We start from the raw sequence: 21512 nt of genomic DNA, 5'->3' as shown, positions 1-21512 counted from the left end.
ATGGGGAAACATCCTCAGGTAGTGTAGATTCAAATTTGTTCAAATCATTACCCCCGGAGGTAGGGTGGGGCCAAAATGGCCGACCAAAGTTATATATAGAAATATATAGGAAAATTCTTTAAAAATCTTCTTCTCAAGAATGACAAAGCCATAATTCATCACATTTATATGGAAGCATGTTCAGGTAGTGTAGATTCAAGTTTGTTCAAATCATGACCCCCGGGGGTAGGGCGGGGCCAAAATGGCCGACCAAAATTTTATAAAGCCATAATTCATCATATTTGTATGAAAGCATGTTCAGATAGTGTAGATTCAAGTTTGTTCAAATCATGACCCCCCGGGGTAGGGCGGGACCAAAATGGCCGACCAAAGTTTTACATAGGAATATATAGGAAAATTCTTTTAAAATCTTCTTCTCAAGAATGACAAAGCCATAATTCATCATATTTAAATGAAAGCATGCTCAGGTAGTGTAGATTCAAGTTTGTTCAAATCATGACCCCCGGGGGTAGGGCGGGGCCAAAATGGCCGACCAAAGTTTTACATAGAAATATATATATAGGAAAATTCTTTTAAAATCTTCTTCTCAAGAATGACAAAGCCATAATTCATCATATTTATATGGAAGCATGTTCAGGTAGTGTAGATTCAAGTTTGTTCAAATTTTGACCCCCGGGGGTAGGGCAGGGCCAAAATGGCTGACCAAAATTTTACATAGAAATATATAGGAAAATTCTTTAAAAATCTTCTTCTCAAGAATGACAAAGTCATAATTCATCATATTTATATGGAAGCATGCTCAAGTAGTGTAGATTCAAATTTGTTCAAATTATGACCCCCGGAGGTAGGGCGGGGCCAAAATGGCTGACCAAAGTTTTACTTAGAAATATATAGGAAAATTCTTTAAAAATCTTCTTCTCAAGAATGACAAAGCCCTAATTCATCATATTTAAATGGAAGCATGCTCAGGTAGAGTAGATTCAAATTTGTCCAAGTCATGACCCCCGGGGGTAGGGCGGGGCCAAAATGGCCGACCAAAGTTTTACATAGAAATATATAGGAAAATTCTTTAAAAATCTTCTTCTCAAGAATGACAAAGCCATAATTCATCATATTTATATGGAAGCATGCTTAAGTAGTGTAGATTCAAATTTGTTCAAATCATGACCCCCGGGGGTAGGGCGGGGCCAAAATGGCCGACCAAAGTTTAAAGATATATATAGGAAAATTCTTTAAAAATCATTTTCTAAAAAATAGCAAATCCATGATTGGTCATGGGAATACTTTTGGATTTAAACTTTACAATAAAAAGCCATTTTCCACATTTTTTTTCTACCCTTAGTGCTCAGGTGAGCGATGTGGCCCATGGGCCTCTTGTTTCAGATATGTCTGGACAAAACTTAATGTAACTTTGGAATTAAAGCCTCAAAACACTAAAGATAAGGAAATATAAAGTAAAATTTCATTCTTCAACAATGCTTGTTGTACATCTAATACCTTAAGCTTTGTTCTTCATGTACCTCACAAATTTCCAAAAAATAAATTCATATCATATGACTTACATTAGTTACAATATTTATCTGACAAGTTACAGAAAATTACTTGCCATTCAACTATCTTTTTTCTATGCCCCGCCATGAATATGGCCAGGGCATATAGTGTTTGTCATGTCCGCCTTCCGTCCTTCCGTCACACTTTGTGTTTAGCTCTGTTCAAAGCTAAGTTTCAAAGAAACTATCCAAGACATTTTCATCAAACTTCATATGCTGATAGATATTGATGAGAGCTATGCAACTACATCAATATTTTTTTGACCTTGACCGTTCTTTTGACCTTGACCTCACTTTTCTTAAATTTGTGTTTTGCTCAATTTTAAACATACCATTCAAGATAGTGTTATCAAACTTCACATGTTGATACAACTTGCACGGATGATGTATCTAGGGATGAACACTACTAGACTTGCTTCGAATGCTGGATCTGACCTACATTTTCCAGATGAGTGACCAGGTTAAAGTTTTGGAGCAGGTCCATTCCCAAGGAAGTATAAGCCCTACTTAGACCAAACCTGCATTGATGATGCATCTTTAGATGGACACTACCAGAATTGCTTCGGATGCTGGATCTGACCTAAATTTTCCAGATGAGTGATCAGATGATGGAGCAAGTCCATTTCCAAGGAACTATAAGCCCTACCCAAACCAAACTTTCACGAATGATGCATGTAGGGATGAACACTACCAGACTTGCTTCGGATGCTGGATCTGACCTACATTTTCCAGATGAGTGATCAGGTTAAAGTTTTTGGAGCAAGTCCAATTCTAAGGAACTATAAGCCCTACCCAAACCAAACTTTCACGAATGATGCATGTAGGGATGAACACTACCAGACTTGCTTCGGATGCTGGATCTGACCTACAATTTCATTCCCTAGTAAATATAAGCCCTACCTGAACCAAACTTGCATGGATGATGCACTTAGACATGGACACTACCAGACTTGCTTCGGATGCTGGATCTGACCTTTTTTTTTTTTCCCAAGTAACTATAAGCCCAACCTGAACCAAACTTGCATGGATGATGCATCTAGGGATGGACACTACCAGACTTGCTTCGGATGCTGAATCTGACCTATACTTTCATTCCCAAGTAACTTTAAGCCCTACCTGAACCAAACTTGCATGGATGATGCATCTAGGGATGGACACTACCAGACTTGCTTCGGATGCTGGATCTGACCTATATTTTCATTCCCAAGTAACTATAAGCTCTACCTGAACCAAACTTGCATGGATGATGCATCTAGGGATGGACACTACCAGACTTGCTTTGGATGCTGGATCTGACCTATATTTTCATTCCCAAGTAACTATAAGCCATACCTGAACCAAACTGATCAAATTTTATACACATACAAATTTTCATTTTGCTTTATTAATATATCCTCGGCGGGGCATTCATGTCCTATGCGCAAAATTCTAGTTTTTTTTTTGTTTTTTTTTAAAGTTTGCTCTATATAGTTTTGACATGATCAAGTATTAGGATAAACAATAGTGATATTCATGCAACTTTTTGGTAGTTCATTAGAAAATAAACTGTTTTCTAATTTGGAAAAAAATATTGTGAAAATAATTAAAAATTACAACTTTTTTTTTAGATGACTGCGCAGAAGGAACAGAACTTAAGCCTGATGGGCAATGTGTGGCATGCCCTCGTGGTTACTACCGTAGTTTTGCAGAGGATGTCTGCACCCCCTGTACAGCTGGAATGACAACTGCTGGGAATAGGACTGAAAATTCCGTGGATTGTGTGATAAGTATGTCATACATGGAGATTAGAAGTTCATTGGTCATTGGTCAGTTGGTCATACATGCATTACCAAAGAGAAAATAAAACAAATTGTATTTTCAATCACTTGACTGATATAAGGCTTCAACTTTTGAGGAAAAATATTATAGTTCATAGTGGTTATATGGTTGTTTAAATAGTAAAGATCGACGGTGAACTGTACTTTTGATTAGATCATGTTTTGGCTAAGTATTGGACCACAATACTTGAAAGAAGATTAAAATTTGTGATAATTAAGAATTTAGACCAAAGATGGGTAACTAAACTCAGTTTAGTTTTTGTGATCTTTCAGTCCCATTTGCCTCCCAAGCTTTCGATATTTGAGCTAGCGAGGCTATCTAAGAAATCCTCAAGGAAAATTTGGCCAGAATAAGATTTGTGTGATCTAATTTAGAAAACAGTTGAGTGCATACATTTTCGGCTCAGGTGAGCTTTTCTGATCACATTTTGTCCGTTGTCCATCTGTCTGTCTGTCCGTCTGTAAACTTCACATTTTCGACTTCTCAAGAATCACTGGGCCAATTTTGACCAGACTTGGTACAGAGCATCCTTGGTTGAAGAGAATTCAAATTGTGAAAATGAAGGGCCAAGTCCCCTCACAAGGGGAGATAATCAAGAAAAGACAAAATAGGGTTGGGTCATTAAAAAATCTTCTCAAGAACCACTGGGCCAGAAAAGCTAAAACATATGTGGAAGCATCCTGGGGTAGTATAGATTCTAAATTGAAAAAATCATGATCCCCAGGGATAGGGCGGGGCCACAGTGGGGAATCATAGTTTTACAAAGAAACATATAGGAAAAATCTTTAAAATCTTCTTCTCAAGAAACACTGGGCCAGAAAAGCTAAAACTTATGTAGAAGCATCCTTAGGTAGTTCAGATTCTAAATTGTTAAAATCATGACCCCCAGGGATAGGGCGGGGCCACAATGGGAAATCAAAGTTTTACATAGAAATATATATAGGAAAAATATTTAAAAATCTTCTCAAGAACCACTGGGCCAGAAAAGCAGAAACTTATATGAAAGCATCCTTGGATAGTGTAGATTCTAAATTGTTAAAATCATGACCCCTGGGGGTTGGGCAGGGCCACAATGGGGAATCAAAGTTTTACAAAGAAATATACGGGAAAAATCTTTAAAAATCTTCTCAAGAACCACTGGGCCAGAAAAGCTGAAACTTATGTAGAAGCATCCTGGGGTAGTGCAGATTCTAAATTATTTAAATACCCCTGGGGGTAGGTGGGGCCACAATGGGGAATCATAGTTTTACATAAAGATATATGGGAAAAATCTTTGAAAATCTTCTACTCAAGAACCACTGGACCAGAAAAGCTTAAACTTATGTGGAAGCATCTCGGGGTAGTGTAGATTCTAAATTGTTAAAGTCATGACCTCTTGGGGTTGGTCGGGGCCATAATGGGGGATCGAAGTTTTACACAGCAATATATAGGAAAAATCTTTTAAAATCTTCTTCTCAAGAACCACTGAGCCAGAAAAGCTGAAACTTATGTGGAAGCATCCTGGGGTAGTGTAGATTCTAAATTGTTCAAATCATGATCCCGGGGGTTGGATGGGGCCACAATGGGGAATCAAAGTTTTACATAGAAATATATAAGAAAAATCTTCTTTTCAAGAACCACTGGGCCAGAAAAGCAGAAACTTGTATGGACGCATCCTGAGATAGTGTAGATTTTTAATTGTTTTAATCATGACCCCCAGGGTTTGGATGGGGCCACAATGGGGAATCAAAGATTTACAATGTTGAATCAAAGCATCCTATGGTAGTGTAGATTTCAAATTGTTTAAATTATGATCAGTTGGGTAGGGTGGGGTCACAATATGTATTACAAGGGGGAAATCTGGTAAAGAACAGAATGTTCAAAGCTTCTCAGGTGAGCGATGTGGCCCATGGGCCTCTGTTGTAATAAAATATTGCTAATGTTATTTATTGTTTGATAAATTGGTTATTGATTTTATATTCATTATGTGAATATCAGAAATCTGTTACAATGGAACATTCCGTAATTCCTCAAATGTCTGTGTTCCTTGCCCTGTTGGAGAATATCAGCCAATGGATCTTCAAGAGAGCTGTATGAAATGTCCAGTAAACTATACAACAAAGTCAGAAGGAAAAAATAACAGATCTGATTGTGAATGTAAGTGAACCACTTGTGATAGCTATAATACTTCTAGTGAAAAACAATGATTTTTAGTACAGTTTAGAGAAAATTATTATCTTGTAGTGCAAATACTTATATTTTATGGATATTTCTAATGGTGTACAAAGCATTTTGATTTAGTTGTTAGACCAAATTCAAATTACTTTTTTCAATGTTGATCAATATATTAGGCTTGAAATATATAGTTTCTACTGTTCTACTGACTTTGCACTTTTTACGCATCATGTGTGCTCTATATCAGTCTTGTATTATATACTATAATGACTAAATGTCTTCTAAACCTGAAGCTGTTGTGTCAACATTGTGCCAATAATTTTATTTTAAATACTAAAACTATATTTCTTTTAGTTTATTGCCCAGCTGGGTATGAAGTCTTGGCTGCAGCAAATGAAACTTGTCGGCCATGTCCACGAGGCCAATATAAGAACAACACAGATGTGTTCAGCATGTGTTCACCTTGTCCTTCAGAATTTACAACACAGGGAATAAAAACCACCACCATTGATCAATGTACTATTAGTGAGTATAAATGATTGCAATTTTTATAAACAATGAAAGTCATTCAAACTTTAATTTAAATTTGATTTATGTAAGCTATTAAAGTGGATTTGTATTGTACAGTAAGAAAATGAATTCTTAGATCCCTTGATCATGGAAAAAAAAATTCGGAGCTTAAATGTAAGAAATGTAAGAAAGACTGTATGCTTAAACATATGATGCATTTTAAACAAGTGCATTTCATACATGTGATAATTTCTAGACCCAGATACTGTACAGCAGCCTTCAAAATACTGGAATTTGGATGAAAATACTGTACATTGCTAACAAAAAAACTGTACAAAAAACGGTACAAAATATCGACCAAAAAAACAATTTTTTAATAATAAATTTCAAATCGATGTTCAGGTGCACCACTGCATAACATGTACTATGATTTAATTATTTTTCATTTCAAAAAACTCTTGAAGAATTTTGAATTTCGGCATAAAACTATACTAAATGCTGAACTTAGTAAAAAGTAGTGTTTAAAAACACTTTATTGTATGAATCTGGTCGTTTCCATTCAGCTGCATTATTAAAATTGTACTAAAAATCATTTCTCTTAATCTGTGTTTAAATAGATAATACGTATGCCTGATCAAATAATGGACAAATTTTCGTTTTGCTGTCACAAAGTGTCTCCGATTCTTGTGAATGGTGTTTTCTTTGAAATGTCTTTACTTTCACTAAATTACAGTTTAAAAGAATCCTTGATAAACCTGTCCTATTAAAAAGCAATCAGCCAAACAAAATGCTTTGATATCTCCTAATTACGATGTAATTATCACGGGAATATTTCCCACCTTCGTTCATGCTGTTTTGTTTACATTTATCAAGGGCAGTAAGTCACGCATACTTCGAGATTTCCGGTGTTGCGAGAGCGGGAATGAAAGAAAAATGGCGGTTTTCGGTAAACATTTCAAAATACAGTACACATTTTCATTTCCCGTGAATTTTGTTGTACCGCTGGGACACTGTGATGGGGGTCGAAAAAACGGGACATTTCCTGTACCGCCGGTACATATCACATGTATGGCATTTCATTTGGGTTATCCTCAAAACTGAAAAGAAAAGATAAAATAATTTTCCTCATTTGATGAGTATATACATGTATAATCTATGAGGAAATTGCTTTTAAACTTAATTTATAATTTCTTTAGTGATGAGTTATTACTCATTATGTTTCTTTATTTTTAGCTCTACTGGTCAGAGACCAGAAGAGCTTTTGCGATAGTAATGCGTCCGTCGTCCGTCCGTCAGTCTGTCTGTCTCTCCGTCTGTCTGTAAACAATTTTTCAAAACGCTACTCCTCCTACAATTTTAGTCCGATTTCAACATAACTTGGCACACAAGTAGACTACACTAAGATACATAGAATAGTGCATCAGATTTTAAACTCAATGTACGGTGTTGCCATGGTTACTAAAAATGGAATTTTCTGTGAAATTCCTTAAAAACGCTACTCCTTCTACAGCTTTGGTCTGATTTCAATATAACTTGGCACACAAGTAGACTACACTAAGATACATAGAAGAGTGCATCTGTTTTTAATTTCGATGAACGATGTTGCCATGGTTACTAAAAATAGAATTTTCTGTGAAATTCCTTTAAAACACTACTCCTTCTACAGTTTTGGTCTGATTTCAATATAACTTTGCACACAAGTAGACTACACTAAGATACATAGATTCTATAGTGCATCGGTTTTTGATTTCGATGAACGATGTTGCCATGGTTACTAAAAATAGAATTTTCTGTGAATATCTTTAAAACGCTACTCCTTCTACAGTTTTAGTTTGATTTCAAATTAAGTTGGCACACAAGTAAACTACACAAAGATACATAAAATAGTGCAATGGTTTTTGATAAGTACAAACCAGTAGAGCTACATTCTCGACAGAGACTTCTGGTTTTTCTTTCTGCACCTCCAAATAATCCTGTTAATTAATGCATTCAAAATATATATGATAATACAATGTTTAAGAGGAAACAAGTACATAAGATAAATATTTTAATTACACTATATTGTTTTGAAAAACAGAAATCTGTTACAATGGAACATTCCGTAATTCCTCAAATGTCTGTGTTCCTTGCCCCGTTGGAGAATATCAGCCAATGGATCTTCAAGAGAAATGTATGAAATGTCCAGTAAACTATACAACAAAGTCAGAAGGAAAAAATAACAGATCTGATTGTGAATGTAAGTAAAACACTTAAGTTATGCGATATTAAGCCATTCCAAGATTTTTAGCTCATCTGAGCTGAAAGTAAGGATTCATGATTGTTTTAATCATGACTTCGGGGATAGGATGGGTCCACAACAGAAAATAAAACTTTAAGGAAAAGAAATTTTCTAAAGCCAGGATTAGTCAAAGAAATATAGAAGCATCCTACGTTAATGTAGATTAAAGTTGAGTTACAGGTGTTTGCTTCTGTTCACTTATTCTTTAAATGAGATGAGGTGATGTTCATAGGTCTGATCACAATTAGGAAGATATCATAATTTTCTTTGATTTACAAATATTTTGTCATCAAGTTATGTTCATACATCAGGATTCTTTATCAAAAATATTTGAACTTTAATTTTCTTTTAGTTTATTGCCCAGCTGGGTATGAAGTCTTGGCTGCAGCAAATGAAACTTGTCGGCCATGTCCACGAGGCCAATATAAGAACAACACAGATGTGTTCAGCATGTGCTCAGCTTGTCCCTCTGGTAACACAACAGAAAGCATGAAAACCACCAGCATCAATGATTGTTCTATAAGTGAGTACATTTATAAGATTTAATGCAAGTTTTTGAAGATTTCATATCAAATGTCATTGGAATTATAAAATTGATGTTTCAGAGAGAATTTTTTTTTTTAATTTTTAGGTCACCTGAATAAACTCAGGTGACCTATTGCTATTCGTTTTCATCCGTCGTCGTCCGTCGTGTGTTAACATTTAAACATTTTCAGCTTCTTCTCTGCAACCACTGAACCAATTTCAACCAAATTTGGCACAAAGCATCTATGGGTGAAGGGGAACAAAAATTGTGAATTTCATGATCCCTGCCCCCCTGGGGCCTGAGGGGTGGGGCCAAAACCACTAAAATTAATGCAATCTTTAAAAATCTTCTTCTTTACTCCTGGACATCAAGCAGTCAAACTATTTGCATGATTGTAATCAGCATTGAGTCCTCTACCAAAATTGTGAAATTCATGGCCCTGGGGTCAGGGGTTCTAGTGCTAGGGCAGGGCTAAATAAGTATATAGTGAAAATGCATTATTTCTTTGAAAATCTTCTTCTCTGCTCCTGGGTATTAAATAAACCAACTAAGTACATAGTTATGATGAGCAAGAGTGCCTCTACCAAAATTGTGAATTTTATGGCCCCAGGGTCAGGGGTTTTGGTCTTAGGGTGGAGCTCTATTGATTATATAGTAAAAATACATGATTTCTTTGAAAATCTTCTTCTCTGCCCCTGGGTATTAAATAAACCGAGTAAGTAAATAGTTATGATGAGCAAGAGTGCCTCAACCAAAATTATGAATTTTATGGCCCCAGGGTTAAGGCTTCTGGTGTTGGGGGGGGGGGGCTCTATTGTTTATATAGTGAAATTACATGAATTCTTTGAAAATCTTCTTCTCTGCTCCTAGGTATTAAATAAACTAACTAAGTGCATAGTTATGATGAGCAAGAGTGCTTCTACAAAAATTGTGAATTTTATGGCCCCATCGTCAATGGTTCTGGTGGAGGGGGGGGGGGGGACTTTATTGTTTATAAAGTGAAAATACATGAATTCTTTGAAAATCTTCTTCTCTGCTCCTAGGTATTAAATAAACTAACTAAGTACTGTTATGAATTTAGGTGGGCCTGTACCTTGTGCCAACCATAGTTATTACTTGTGATTATTATTTTACCTTAGCATGGATATTTACACATTATTACGGAGTGTAGATATGTTATTTCAAGTGATTTAATGTGTTTATGCCGATTTATTGATAATCTATTAGCTTTGATTGAAAGCGAAAGTAGAAACATGCCGTTTCACAAGGACTTAATGTGTTGTTTACATTCGTTCGGGATGTTGTTCTCGACCCTTGTGGCATTAAATATGTGTCATTACTCACAGTAGTGCTTACCTGTGTTTAATTCATGTTTTACCATCCACCATAAGCGATATTTTATCCATAATCCATGTTTACAGCCCTAATGTGCTTCGATTTCCCTCCGTATTTGATTACTTCGGCTTGAAGTTTCGCACGTGCTACCTTGTTTGTTAGACGCTCGCTGATTGGATAATGACGTAACTCTTCTGTGTTTATAAACAGAGAGGCCCGTTGAAGGTGCCAGTTTGGAATTTATCTTTACCAAGTTCATATTGTGATTACAAAGCCTTAGAATGGCCCAGAAGGTGCTACTGAGTAACCCTTCCCAGCTACAGAAGGTGACTATTTAATTGTAATAGTGTGCACCTTCCCCAGTTACCAGAGTTTCCCTTATATACTCCTGACATATATTTGTTTACATTAGCAACGTCTGCTACCGCCCCTTCATTTCCATATCGTTGCACCTTCGCTTCCAGAGTGGTGCACCTTCCATTTTTACACCTTCCCAAAGTATCCTGGAGGTTCCAAAGATCGCGTTTGTTTTATGTACTTTTATACAATAAATTATTACATGTTTCTTTTATACACAGACTTTCTCTTGTTTTGTTGACTGTCTAAAGGTACAGAGCCCACGTATTATTATAACGAAAAGCTGTAGAGTTATTTATACCGGGTCTATTACAAATATTTAAGGCACGGCAGATAAATATTATATTAATCTTATATTTTTTTCGTTACAGTACATAGTTATGATAAGCAAGTGTTCCTCAACCAAGATTGTGAATTCTATGGCCCCAGGGTCAAGGGTTCTGGTGTGTGTGTGGGGGGGGGCTCTATTGATTATATAGTGAAAATATGTGAATTCCTTGAAAATCTTCTCCTCTGCTCCTAGGTATTATATAAACTAACTAAGTGCATAGTTATGATGAGCAAGTGTGCCTCAACCAAAATTGTGAATTTAATGGCCCTATTATCAAAGGTTCTGGTGTTTGGGGGGGGGGGGGGCTCTATTGATCATATGGTGAAAATACATGAATTCTTTGAAAATCTTCTTCTCTGCTCCTAGGTATTAAATAAACTAACTAAGTGCATAGTTATGATGAGCAAGAGTGCCTCTACAAAAAGTGTGAATTTTATGCCCCCAGCTTCAATGGTTCTAGTGGGGGGGGGGGGGGGGGCTTTATTGATTATAAAGTGAAAATACACGAATTCTTTGAAAATTTTCTTCTCTGCTCCTAGGTATTAAATAAACTAAGTAAGTGCATAGTTATGATGAGCAAGAATGCCTCTTCTAAAATTATGAATTTCATTGCACCAGAGTCTGGGGTTCTGGTGTTAGGGTCGGGCTCTATTGATTATATAGTGAAAAAATACATTAAATCTTTGAAAATTTTCTTCTCTGTCTCTGGGTATGAAGCAGATGAACTACCTATATAGTTATGATGAGCAAGGGCCCTAATCTTGCAGAATTGTGAATTTCAAGGCCCCAGGGTCAGGGGTGGGGGGTCTCTACTTATATACTGAAAATGAATTAATTGCTTGAAATCTGGTCCTTTGTATTTATAAAACATTTATTTACTTTTTGATAGGCAATTTTAAGGTTGCCTTTTAAAAATTTGTGCAACCTAGGGTCAGGGGTTTATGTCAGAGTGTTAGGGGCACTACTGATTATTGATGAATATTACTGATTAGTTGGAGTGCATTTTTGTTCCCCTACCCTGCGTATGGGTATTCAGTAACCAAACTTAGCAACTGCTAAGTTTATTGTTATGATGATCAATGGTGCCCTTTCAAAATTGTGAATGCCATATAGCATCTGATGTAAAACATGAATCAAATTCAATACACTGTAACTGGAAAGTTGTTGCATAATGCTCAGGTGACCTGTAAGGCCCGTGGACCTCTTGTTTTTTTTGCTTTTATATTATATAAGATCCATATTTCATTTTTTTTAAAGATTCTACATAATATCATAAAATTTTATACCAGATTTATATGTAATTTTGCTGTGTTGTAATGCACTAATTATTTGACATCGACAGATATTTGTAGCAGTGGCCAAGAGATAGGAAGTAGTGGTGGTTGTGCTGATTGTGAATTAGATTACCATCAGTCAGTGGATGTACCAACATCTATAGACAAGTGTAAAGCATGTCCAGATGCTACCGGCACAAAGCAGAAAATGTCCAATAGCTCCTCTGATTGTCTTCGTAAGTCATAAATATCTACAATACTAATGATTTTCTTTTCATTTGTGATTTTGTTGAAATCAATAAATAAAAAAACTTGAATTGCTGTAGATAGAATGCAAGCATTTGTTGGCTGGATTTTAAACCAACAATAAATGTCAAGAATTTCAATATATTTTTCACAGCTGTGTGTTCCCAAGGGCAGTTTTATAATTCTACATCAAGTGCTTGTGAAGCTTGTCCCAAAGGAACATGGAACAATGGGAATTTCACCATGAAATTTGAGGGATGCACTATGTGTCGAGTTAATTATACCACCACGGGTCCTGGAATGATATCTCAAGACAACTGCACTCTTTGTATGTATAGTTTTTACTAAAAAGCTTAAATTATGGACAAAAACTTAGGAATTTTATGACTGGTATTCTATGTATTGTATTCTTCAGTGGATTGCAGTCCAGGGTCATACATTAATGGTAGTGATTGTCTCCCTTGTGACTTTGCAACCTACCAGCCAAACCGCCACCAAATTTCTTGCAAACCCTGTGGACCAGACCTAAATACTAGTTCAACAGGAGCAACTAGTGCAGAGGATTGCCAGAGTATGTCAGGGCAAAACATATTATTATCCTTTATATTCTTTTGAGACAATATAAGGGTTGAAATTGTACAATACGTAATTTTTTAAGCCATGGTTTTATGATCTTTTTTATACCCCCGCAAACGAAGTTTAGGGGGGTATATTGGAATCACCATGTCTGTCTGTCTGTCCCTCTGTAGACAAGATTTTATGCGGACCGTTTCTCAGAAACTGTTGGATGGATTTGTCTGAAAATTTATACACTTATTATACACCATATGAAGGTGTGCACCTGGTATTTTCATCATGATTGGATGATTTTTCTGCATTTTGCAGGCGTTTTTTATTTTTTATTTTGTGATTTTGTTTGGCTCATTATTAGAAAACTATTAGACTTATAATCATCAAACTTGGAAAAATTATGCATCTTGGGTAGAAGATGTGTCACGACCTATTTAAAGGTAACTGTGACCTTTAAGTGATTTTTAAAAAAAAAAACTAAGTCTTTAAAATTTTTAATTTCATAATCCAAAAAAATGTAAAAATATAGTTGTAGCCTTATTTAAAATGCTAAATTAAGGCCATGCAAAGTTAATTACTTGGTTCTCAGGCCTTTTTAGCTCACCTGGACCGAAGGCTCAAGTGAGCTTTTCTGATCACATTTTGTCCGTCGTCCGTCTGTCTGTCCGTCTGTAAACTTTTCACATTTTCGACTTCTTCTCAAGAACCACTGGGCCAATTTTTACCAAACTTGGTACAAAACATCCTTGCGTGAAGGGGAATTTAAATTATTAAAATAAAGGGACATACTCCCTCGCAAGGGGAGATAATCAAGAAAAGACAAAAATAGGGTTGGGTCATTAAAAAATCTTCTTCTCAAGAACCACTGGGCCAGTAAAGCTGAAACGTATGTGGAAGCATCCTGGGGTAGTGTAGATTCTAAATTGTTCAAATCATGATGTTGCGCCTCCCACCTCGGGAGAGAGTGGGGCAAAGGTGTGGGCTTTCCATTCTCGTATGTTAACTTATAAATTAATAATTAAGTCAGGATAAAAGTTCAACAAATAAAATTTATTTACACTTTGTACAAATAAATGTAAGTATTGTTATAATAAAAATCACAATACAATATCAGTCTTTTATAAAGTGAAGTCACTCCCACAACCCATAGGTAAAATATCTAAATCTCCCAAAATAATTATAAAAATTAACTACTTGTACCAAAATATACTTTCCTTGATTTAATATAATTTATTTATACCTATTCTATAAGCCCTATATAGTTTTATTAATAAATTGTAACTCCCATAAATTCTCCCATAAGTTTTCCCGTCCATGGGTCTCCCACTCTACTTATGGGTCTCCCACAAGGATATCTCAGCGTCTCAATTTAATATAACTTGACTAATATAATTACCCATCTGGTCTGCATAGGGTCTGCCATCCCTTTAATGATTACCAATGATGGGAGCACTTCTAAAATAATAATCTGGAGGCTTCCGTATCCTCCCAACTTCTCCCCCCTTCTCCTGCAGCAGACGAATTTTCGCTTCTTTATATACCTTTACTGTACCCAGTAACCTCAATTAGCCAATCGCTGACCCAGAATGACCCTACGCCACTTCCGTTATAAACAAATCAGGGAAAGTGCACGCAGAGAAGTTTTCTAATAGAAAATCATTACTAACCATACAAAATGGGATTTTATCTTCCAAAATACGATAAGTACAAGTAGCTATTACGTTATTAAGTTGATTTAAACAATGACAATACAATGTTCAAAGACGAAACGTGATAATTGACTTCAAACATGCTATCGAGATCGAGACCGGGTCGAAATACAGTGAACCTGATTCTAAAACAATATTATATGATTGACAGCATATAACTTGTTTCTTTTACAGCTTTTTATCAATTATTTAATAACAAACAATCATGTACATATCAATATGCTAATAACAACTGCATACGCTGCGAGTGATCAATGAAATACACAACAGTGACGAAATGAATTTCGTAACAATGACCCCCGGGGAAAGGGAGGGGCCACAATTGGGAATCAAAGTTTTACATAGAAATATATAGGAAAAATCTTTGAAAATCTTCTTCTCAAGAACCACTGGGCCAGTAAAGCTGAAAATCTTCTTCTCAAGAACCACTGGGCCAGAAAAGCTGAAACTTATGTGAAAGCATCCTGGTATAGTGTAGATTCTAAATTGTTCAAATAATGACCCCCGGGGGAAGGGCGGGGCCACTATAGGGTATCAAAGTTTTACATAGAAATATATAGGAAAAATCTTTGAAAACCTTCTACTCAAGAACCACTGGGCCAGTAAAGCTGAAACTTATGTGGAAGCATCCTGGTATAATGTAGATTCTAAATTGTTCAAATCATGACCCCAGGGGGAAGGGCGGGGCCACAATGGGGAATCAAAGTTTAATATAGAAATATATAGGAAAAATCTTTGAAAATCTTCTTCTCAAGAACCACTGGGCCAGAAAAAGTGAAGCTTATGTGGAAGCATTCTTGATCATGAGCCCCTGGGGGGTTAAAATTCAAGCCCCCCCCCCCCCCCCCACCTCAGTAAACTTTCAGTTCTTATCTGATATGTGCTTTTTCCTAGCCGAGGTACTCAGGTGAGCGCTGTGGCCCCTGGGCCTCTTGTTTTTTCTTTTTTATTGCCCCCAAAACATGATGAGGCAGCTTTTTAAATTGTACAAAACCTCAAAAAATGATGAGGGAGGTGATTTGTTTTTATTTTATTGATTAAGCAATGAAAAGGGTCACTGAGTCACCCTTGGAAGAGATGAGGGAGGGCCAGAGCACCAAGAAATTAATTTTTTTTTGCCTAAGTAAAAACTTATTTTTTCATCATATACTTTACAGCAAATTCTGTAATAAATGTTAATGTTTTGAGAGGAATTCAGTTTGTCCCATGGGCATAATTATCAAGCACCGGTCAAGGAGAATTTGGATAGCAGAAATGTGCATGTCAAATTAGAGAGAAATTAATGAGTTCATTGTTCATGAGTTAACTAGCAAGAGCATCTCTAGAACTGATCATGTAGTGTTATCTTAATTTATCTCTTGGGAGTTGGGCAAAAAGAAATGGCCTTATAGTTGCTTGTGTTAATTAAGAGTTCTTGATGGCTGTAGTCCAGATAAAGATCTTTCAATTGGTGTAATGTAATTAAAACAAATTGATGTTTTAGTGTATGATTAAAACTGAATTAGTATTGTATAATATAATTAAAATTAATTATACATGTGTTCATTAAAGAAAAAATACATTTCAATTTTTATATATTTGCAACAAATTGCAGTCATGTCTCACTTAGAATTTTATAGTCTAAAGAATAATTAATTTTTGATTTTTTTTTATTAGAGTAGCATTTCCATTATTTCATAATATGCAATTAACAATTTAAAGCTGCAGATGGATATTTGTTAAGCTCTAACACAGCCAGTTTAGAATTATATGATATACTATTTGTTTTAATTAATCCCTACATTGTAAGTCTCTTAGAGATGTATGTACAATATTTTAAAAATGATAAGAAATGAAAATTAGATCATTGAAATCTTTGTCAATATGTTAATCAAGGTTATTTGATTTTCTTGCACCCTAACCAATTTATGATTATTGAACAATATTTGATGGGCGTATCATGCTGTGGCGGGGCACTTTATTAAACAGTAGTGAACACCTCTTACTAGATCCATAAAATATTTCTGAATTGGCACCTACTCTGAAATCCCAGCGGGGGTATTTGTCCCTCTTGGACAGTTCTAGTTTAAAACAGTTTTCTTTCATACAGGGTTGAAATTGTAAAATATGTAATTTTTTAAGCCATGATTTTATGATCTTTTTAGGTCACCTGAGTAAACTCAGGTGACCTATTGCTATCTGTTTTCGTCCGTCATCGTGCGTTGTGCGTTAACATTTGAACATTTTCAGCTTCTTCTCTGCAACTACTGAACTAATTTCAACCAAATTTTGCACAAAGCATCTATGGTTGAAGGGGAACAAAAATTGTGAATTTTATGATCCCTTCCCCCCTGGGGTCTGAGGGGTGGGGCCAAAACCACTAAAATTAATGCAATCTTTAAAAATCTTCTTCTTTACTCCTGGACATCAAGCAGTCAAACTGTTTGCATGATTGTAATCAGCATTGAGTCCTCTACCAAAATTGTGAAATTCATGGCCCTGGGGTCAGGGGTTCTAGTGCTAGGGCGGGGCTAAATAAGTATATAGTGAAAATGCATGATTTCTGTGAAAATGTTCTTCACTGCTCCTGGTTATTAAATAAACAAACTATGTACATAGTTATGCTGAGCAAGAGTGCCTCTACCAAAATTGTGAATTTTATGGCCCCAGGGTCAGGGGTTCTGGTGTTAGGGTGGGGCCCTATTTATTATATAGGGAAAATACATGAATTCTTTGAAAATCTTCTTCTCTGATCCTGGATTTTAAATAGACTAACTAAGTGCATAGTTATGATGAGCAAGAGTGTCTTTATCAAAATTGTGAATTTTAGGGCCCCAGGGTCAGAGGTTCTGGTGTTGGGGGGGAGGCTCAATTGATTATATAGTGAAAATATGTGAATTCTTTGAAAATCTTCATCTCTGCTCCTAGATATTAAATAAACTAACATAGTTATGATGAGCATGAGTGCCTCTACTAAAATTGTGAATTTTAGGGCCCCAGGGTCAGGGGTTCTTGTGTTGGGGGGGAGGCTCAATTGATTATATAGTGAAAATATGTGAATTCTTTGAAAGTCTTCTTCTCTGCTCCTAGGAATTAAATAATCTAACTAAGTGCATAGTTATAATAATGAGCAAGAGTGCCTCTACTAAAATTGTGAATTTTAAAGTCCCAGAGTCAGGGTTCTTGTGTTGGGGGGGGGGGGGGGGGGCTCTATTGATTATATAGTGAAAATACGTGAATTCTTTGAAAGTCTTCTTCTCTGCTCCTAGGTATTAAATAAACTAACTAAGTGCATAGTTATAATGAGCAAGAATGCCTCTGCCAAAATTGTGAATTTTAGGACCTAAGAGTCAGGGGTTCTGGTGTTGGGGGGGGGGCTCTATTGATTATGTAGTGAAAATTCATGAATTCTTTGAAAATCTTCTCTGCTCCTGGGTATTAAGCAGTTGCACTACCTATAGTTATGAACCAAGACCCATTCTTCCAGAATTGTTAATTTCAAGGCCCCAGGGTCAGGGGTATTGTAGAGGGGGGGGGCTGTACTTATAGACTGAAAATGAATGAATTGTTTGAAATCTGCTCCTCAGTATTAATCAAGTATTTTTGAAAAGCAAGGATGCCTTTTTAACAATTGTGCAATGTGTGGATCTAGGCCTAAGGGTCAGGGGTTCATGTGAGGTAGGGGCACTACTGATTATTGCCTAAAATAATTGATTAGTTGAAATGATTTTTTTTTGTTCCTCTGCCTTGCCTATGGGTATTAAGTAACCTAACTAAGCAACTGCTAAGTGTATAGTTATGATGATCAATGATGCCATTAAAATTGTGAATGCCATAGCATCTGGTTTAAATCATGAATCAAATTCAATCACTGGAAAGTTGTTGCATAATGCTCAGGTGACCTTTAAGGCCCATGCGCCTCTTGTTTAAAACAGTTTTCTGTCATACAATGCTATATTTTTTATCTGTTCAATATTTTTTTTTTGTTCTTACAGTTTTCTGTCCAGCTGGAAAAGAGGGACAAACAGTATGTATTCCATGTAAGGAGGGGTATGCCAAAAGTTCACCAGGAATCAGCACTTGCACAAAATGTACTGGCAATTATACAGCCAACGACCAACGCACTGACTGTGACTCATGTAAGTTTTTTCTGCTAGAAGGTTTTTATGGGAAGTTTATAACCTGAATTTCATTACATATTTGTGACACGTTATCATTCTTTTTCTTTGATGTTTGCTGTTCTAGTGCTGTATTAACAATACAGTATGGGACCTCAGTAAGCGGAGCTATTTCCCCGTTCAGAATAAGCCATATATATTCTGTTGTGGTGGCTAACTTGTCTGTATTTAAAATACAGCATGGTCTAAAACTAGATCTCCCCAGTGGTTGCATGGTGAGCACAATTGAGAGGTGGGGGCTGAATTTCATCATTTTAATGACTATATTAAGAGTGCATAAAATAGCAAAGTCAAGTGAAACTACATTTCACATCTGATGAACATTTTACTTTAAATTTCCTCTTTTTATGAACTTACAAAAAAAATTATTTCAGCATTTTATGCCCAAGGTTAATTCCTGCATGTAAATAAGAAATTAAAATCTGTGACTATATACTGTTCATTATCTCAGCATATTCCATACATTCCTTTGAGTACATTTTTGATAAGAAATAAAGAAGACAGTACGTTTGAGCTGTATACGTATTGTGCCCTAAAAATTTAATGTTCTTAAAAAGTTATGAAATTGGCTTTGACAATAGCTGAGTAGATGAATATGATGAATCATTAAAGAATATTGCATGAAGAAGAGCCTTTCTTGAAAATATGACGTAATTAATTTGATATATTTTTTAAGTTTAATGCAGAAAAGCTTCAAAATGACTCGTTTTTATGCTAATTTTCCTTTAGAAGATAGTGTCCGCCACCGTCATCCGCTTTAATTTTTGGATATATTGTGCAAAAAGCTATGAAAAATCACATATCTCAAAATTGTTCCGGGCGACGGTGGCAGAGTATATTTTCTGACAGAAAATTCCAATGAATTTTGAGACCTTTTGCAACTTTTCAAGAAAATATGGGAAAAATGCAGTGTTAATGACGTCACAATTGGCATTTAGGAGGTCATATGAGAAAAACCATTGGTGACTTCTTACTGCAGAGAATTCCTATGATTCAGAAAGAATTCATTTTAATTTCTTATATTACTTTCATATTTTAGAAAAATATAGGGCTTTATTATACCCCCTGCAAACGAAGTTTGAGGGGGTATATAGGAATCACCTTGTCCGTCTGTCTGTCTGTCCAGCTGTCCGTCTGTCTGTGCATTTGTGTCCGGTCCATATCTTTCTTACAGAGGGACATTAGAATCTACTACTCCACACTAAGATTGCTCATGACCTAAGTGTGTGTCATGACCTTGACCCAAGGTCATTCGGGGAAGTTCAAGGTCACTGGAAGAAGAATGTCATGATTTGTGTCCGGTCCATATCTTTCTTATGGATAAACTTGGTAGGTTCTCATTTCACACAAAGATTGCCCATGACCCAAGGGTGTGTCATGACCTTGACCCAAGGTCTTTTGGGAAAGTTCAAGGTCACTGGAAGAAATTTTTTTATATTCCCTGTCCGGTCCACATCTTTCTTATGGATAAACTTGATAGGTTCTCATTTCACACAAAGATTGCCCATGACCCAAGGGTGTGTCCTGACCTTGACCCAAGGTCATTTTGGGAAGTTCAAGGTCACTGGAAGATAATTTGTATCCGGTCCATATCTTTCTTATGGACAAACTTGGTAGGTTCTCATTTCACACAAAGATTGCACATGACCCAAGGGTGTGTCATGACCTTGACCCGAGGTCATTTTGGGAAGTTCAAGGTCACTTGTAGAAAAATTTCATAATTCGTGTCCGGTCCATATCTTTCTTATGGATAAACTTGGTAGGTTTTTATTTCACACAAAGATTGCCCATGACCCAAGGGTGTGTCATGACCTTGACCCAAGGTCATTTGGGGAAGTTCAAGGTCACTGGAAGAAAAATTTCATAATTCGTGTCCAGTCCATATCTTTCTTATGGATAAACTTGGAAGGTTCTCATTTCACTGAAAGATTGCCCATGATCCAAGGGTGTGTCATGACCTTGACCCAAGGTTATTTGGGGAAGTTCAAGGTCACTGGAATAAAAATTTCATAATTTGTTTTTGATACATATCTTTATTATGGAAAAACTTACTTCTGAAAAACCCAGCGGGGGGTATTTTGTCCCGTTTGGACAGTTCTAGTTTGTATTGAAACTGTACCTTCTTCTTTTTCAATACTATAATATAATTTTAATTAAAAATATATAATCATCTCTCCAACATACAATTTCAGTGTTCTGTGACGTGGGCTTCTACTTTCATCAGAACAGCTGTATTCCATGCATTAGGGGATTTTACAAGGCAGTCAGAGGAAATGATGAATGCACCAAATGTCCTGATGGATTTCTTACAACCAGTGTGGCTTCAGTTAGTCCAAATGACTGCAATGACCGTATGTGTGATTTTCTTTGTTTATATATACCAAAGAAAACTGTTTTAAAAAAAAAACTGATAGAGGGAAAATAATAAAACTAATTTGACACCTCTTGCAATTAATTGTAAACTTTGTTCACAGCATATTGTGTTCCTGGGAAATACCTAAATTCTACTGGGCAATGTGATGATTGTATGATAGGCTACTATAAGACCACTACAGGAAATGACAACTGTACGGCCTGTAGTAGCAATTACACCACTCCCTCTAGGGGATCAACAATAGCATCAAACTGTTCCATAAGTAAGTTGATTTGATGAAGAGTTAACTAAAACAATAAAATGCCTTTCTTTGTTCGTTACTA

General features: G+C 36.0%; 1 protein-coding gene across 1 annotated transcript in view; it reads left to right on the top strand.

Annotated features, from left to right (window-relative positions):
• LOC134233531 (proprotein convertase subtilisin/kexin type 5-like) overlaps positions 1–21512 on the top strand; it is a gene marked incomplete at both ends in the record, with an annotated part of 35916 nt that overhangs the window by 5177 nt on the left and 9227 nt on the right. The window contains 11 exons of the mRNA XM_062715502.1: positions 3158–3316; positions 5346–5504; positions 5877–6047; positions 8110–8268; positions 8663–8833; positions 12202–12369; positions 12534–12707; positions 12795–12950; positions 18633–18776; positions 21008–21166; positions 21290–21451. Coding sequence (XP_062571486.1) covers positions 3158–3316; positions 5346–5504; positions 5877–6047; positions 8110–8268; positions 8663–8833; positions 12202–12369; positions 12534–12707; positions 12795–12950; positions 18633–18776; positions 21008–21166; positions 21290–21451 — 1782 coding nt within the window. The remainder of the gene's footprint in view (positions 1–3157; positions 3317–5345; positions 5505–5876; positions 6048–8109; positions 8269–8662; positions 8834–12201; positions 12370–12533; positions 12708–12794; positions 12951–18632; positions 18777–21007; positions 21167–21289; positions 21452–21512) is intronic.

The sequence above is a fragment of the Saccostrea cucullata genome, unplaced genomic scaffold (assembly GCF_032062105.1).
Source record: "Saccostrea cucullata isolate Sc308-1 unplaced genomic scaffold, CSIRO_AGI_Scuc_v1 ctg4054, whole genome shotgun sequence".
Classification (NCBI taxonomy): domain Eukaryota; kingdom Metazoa; phylum Mollusca; class Bivalvia; order Ostreida; family Ostreidae; genus Saccostrea; species Saccostrea cuccullata.
This window is presented reverse-complemented; position numbering and strand designations above follow the sequence as displayed.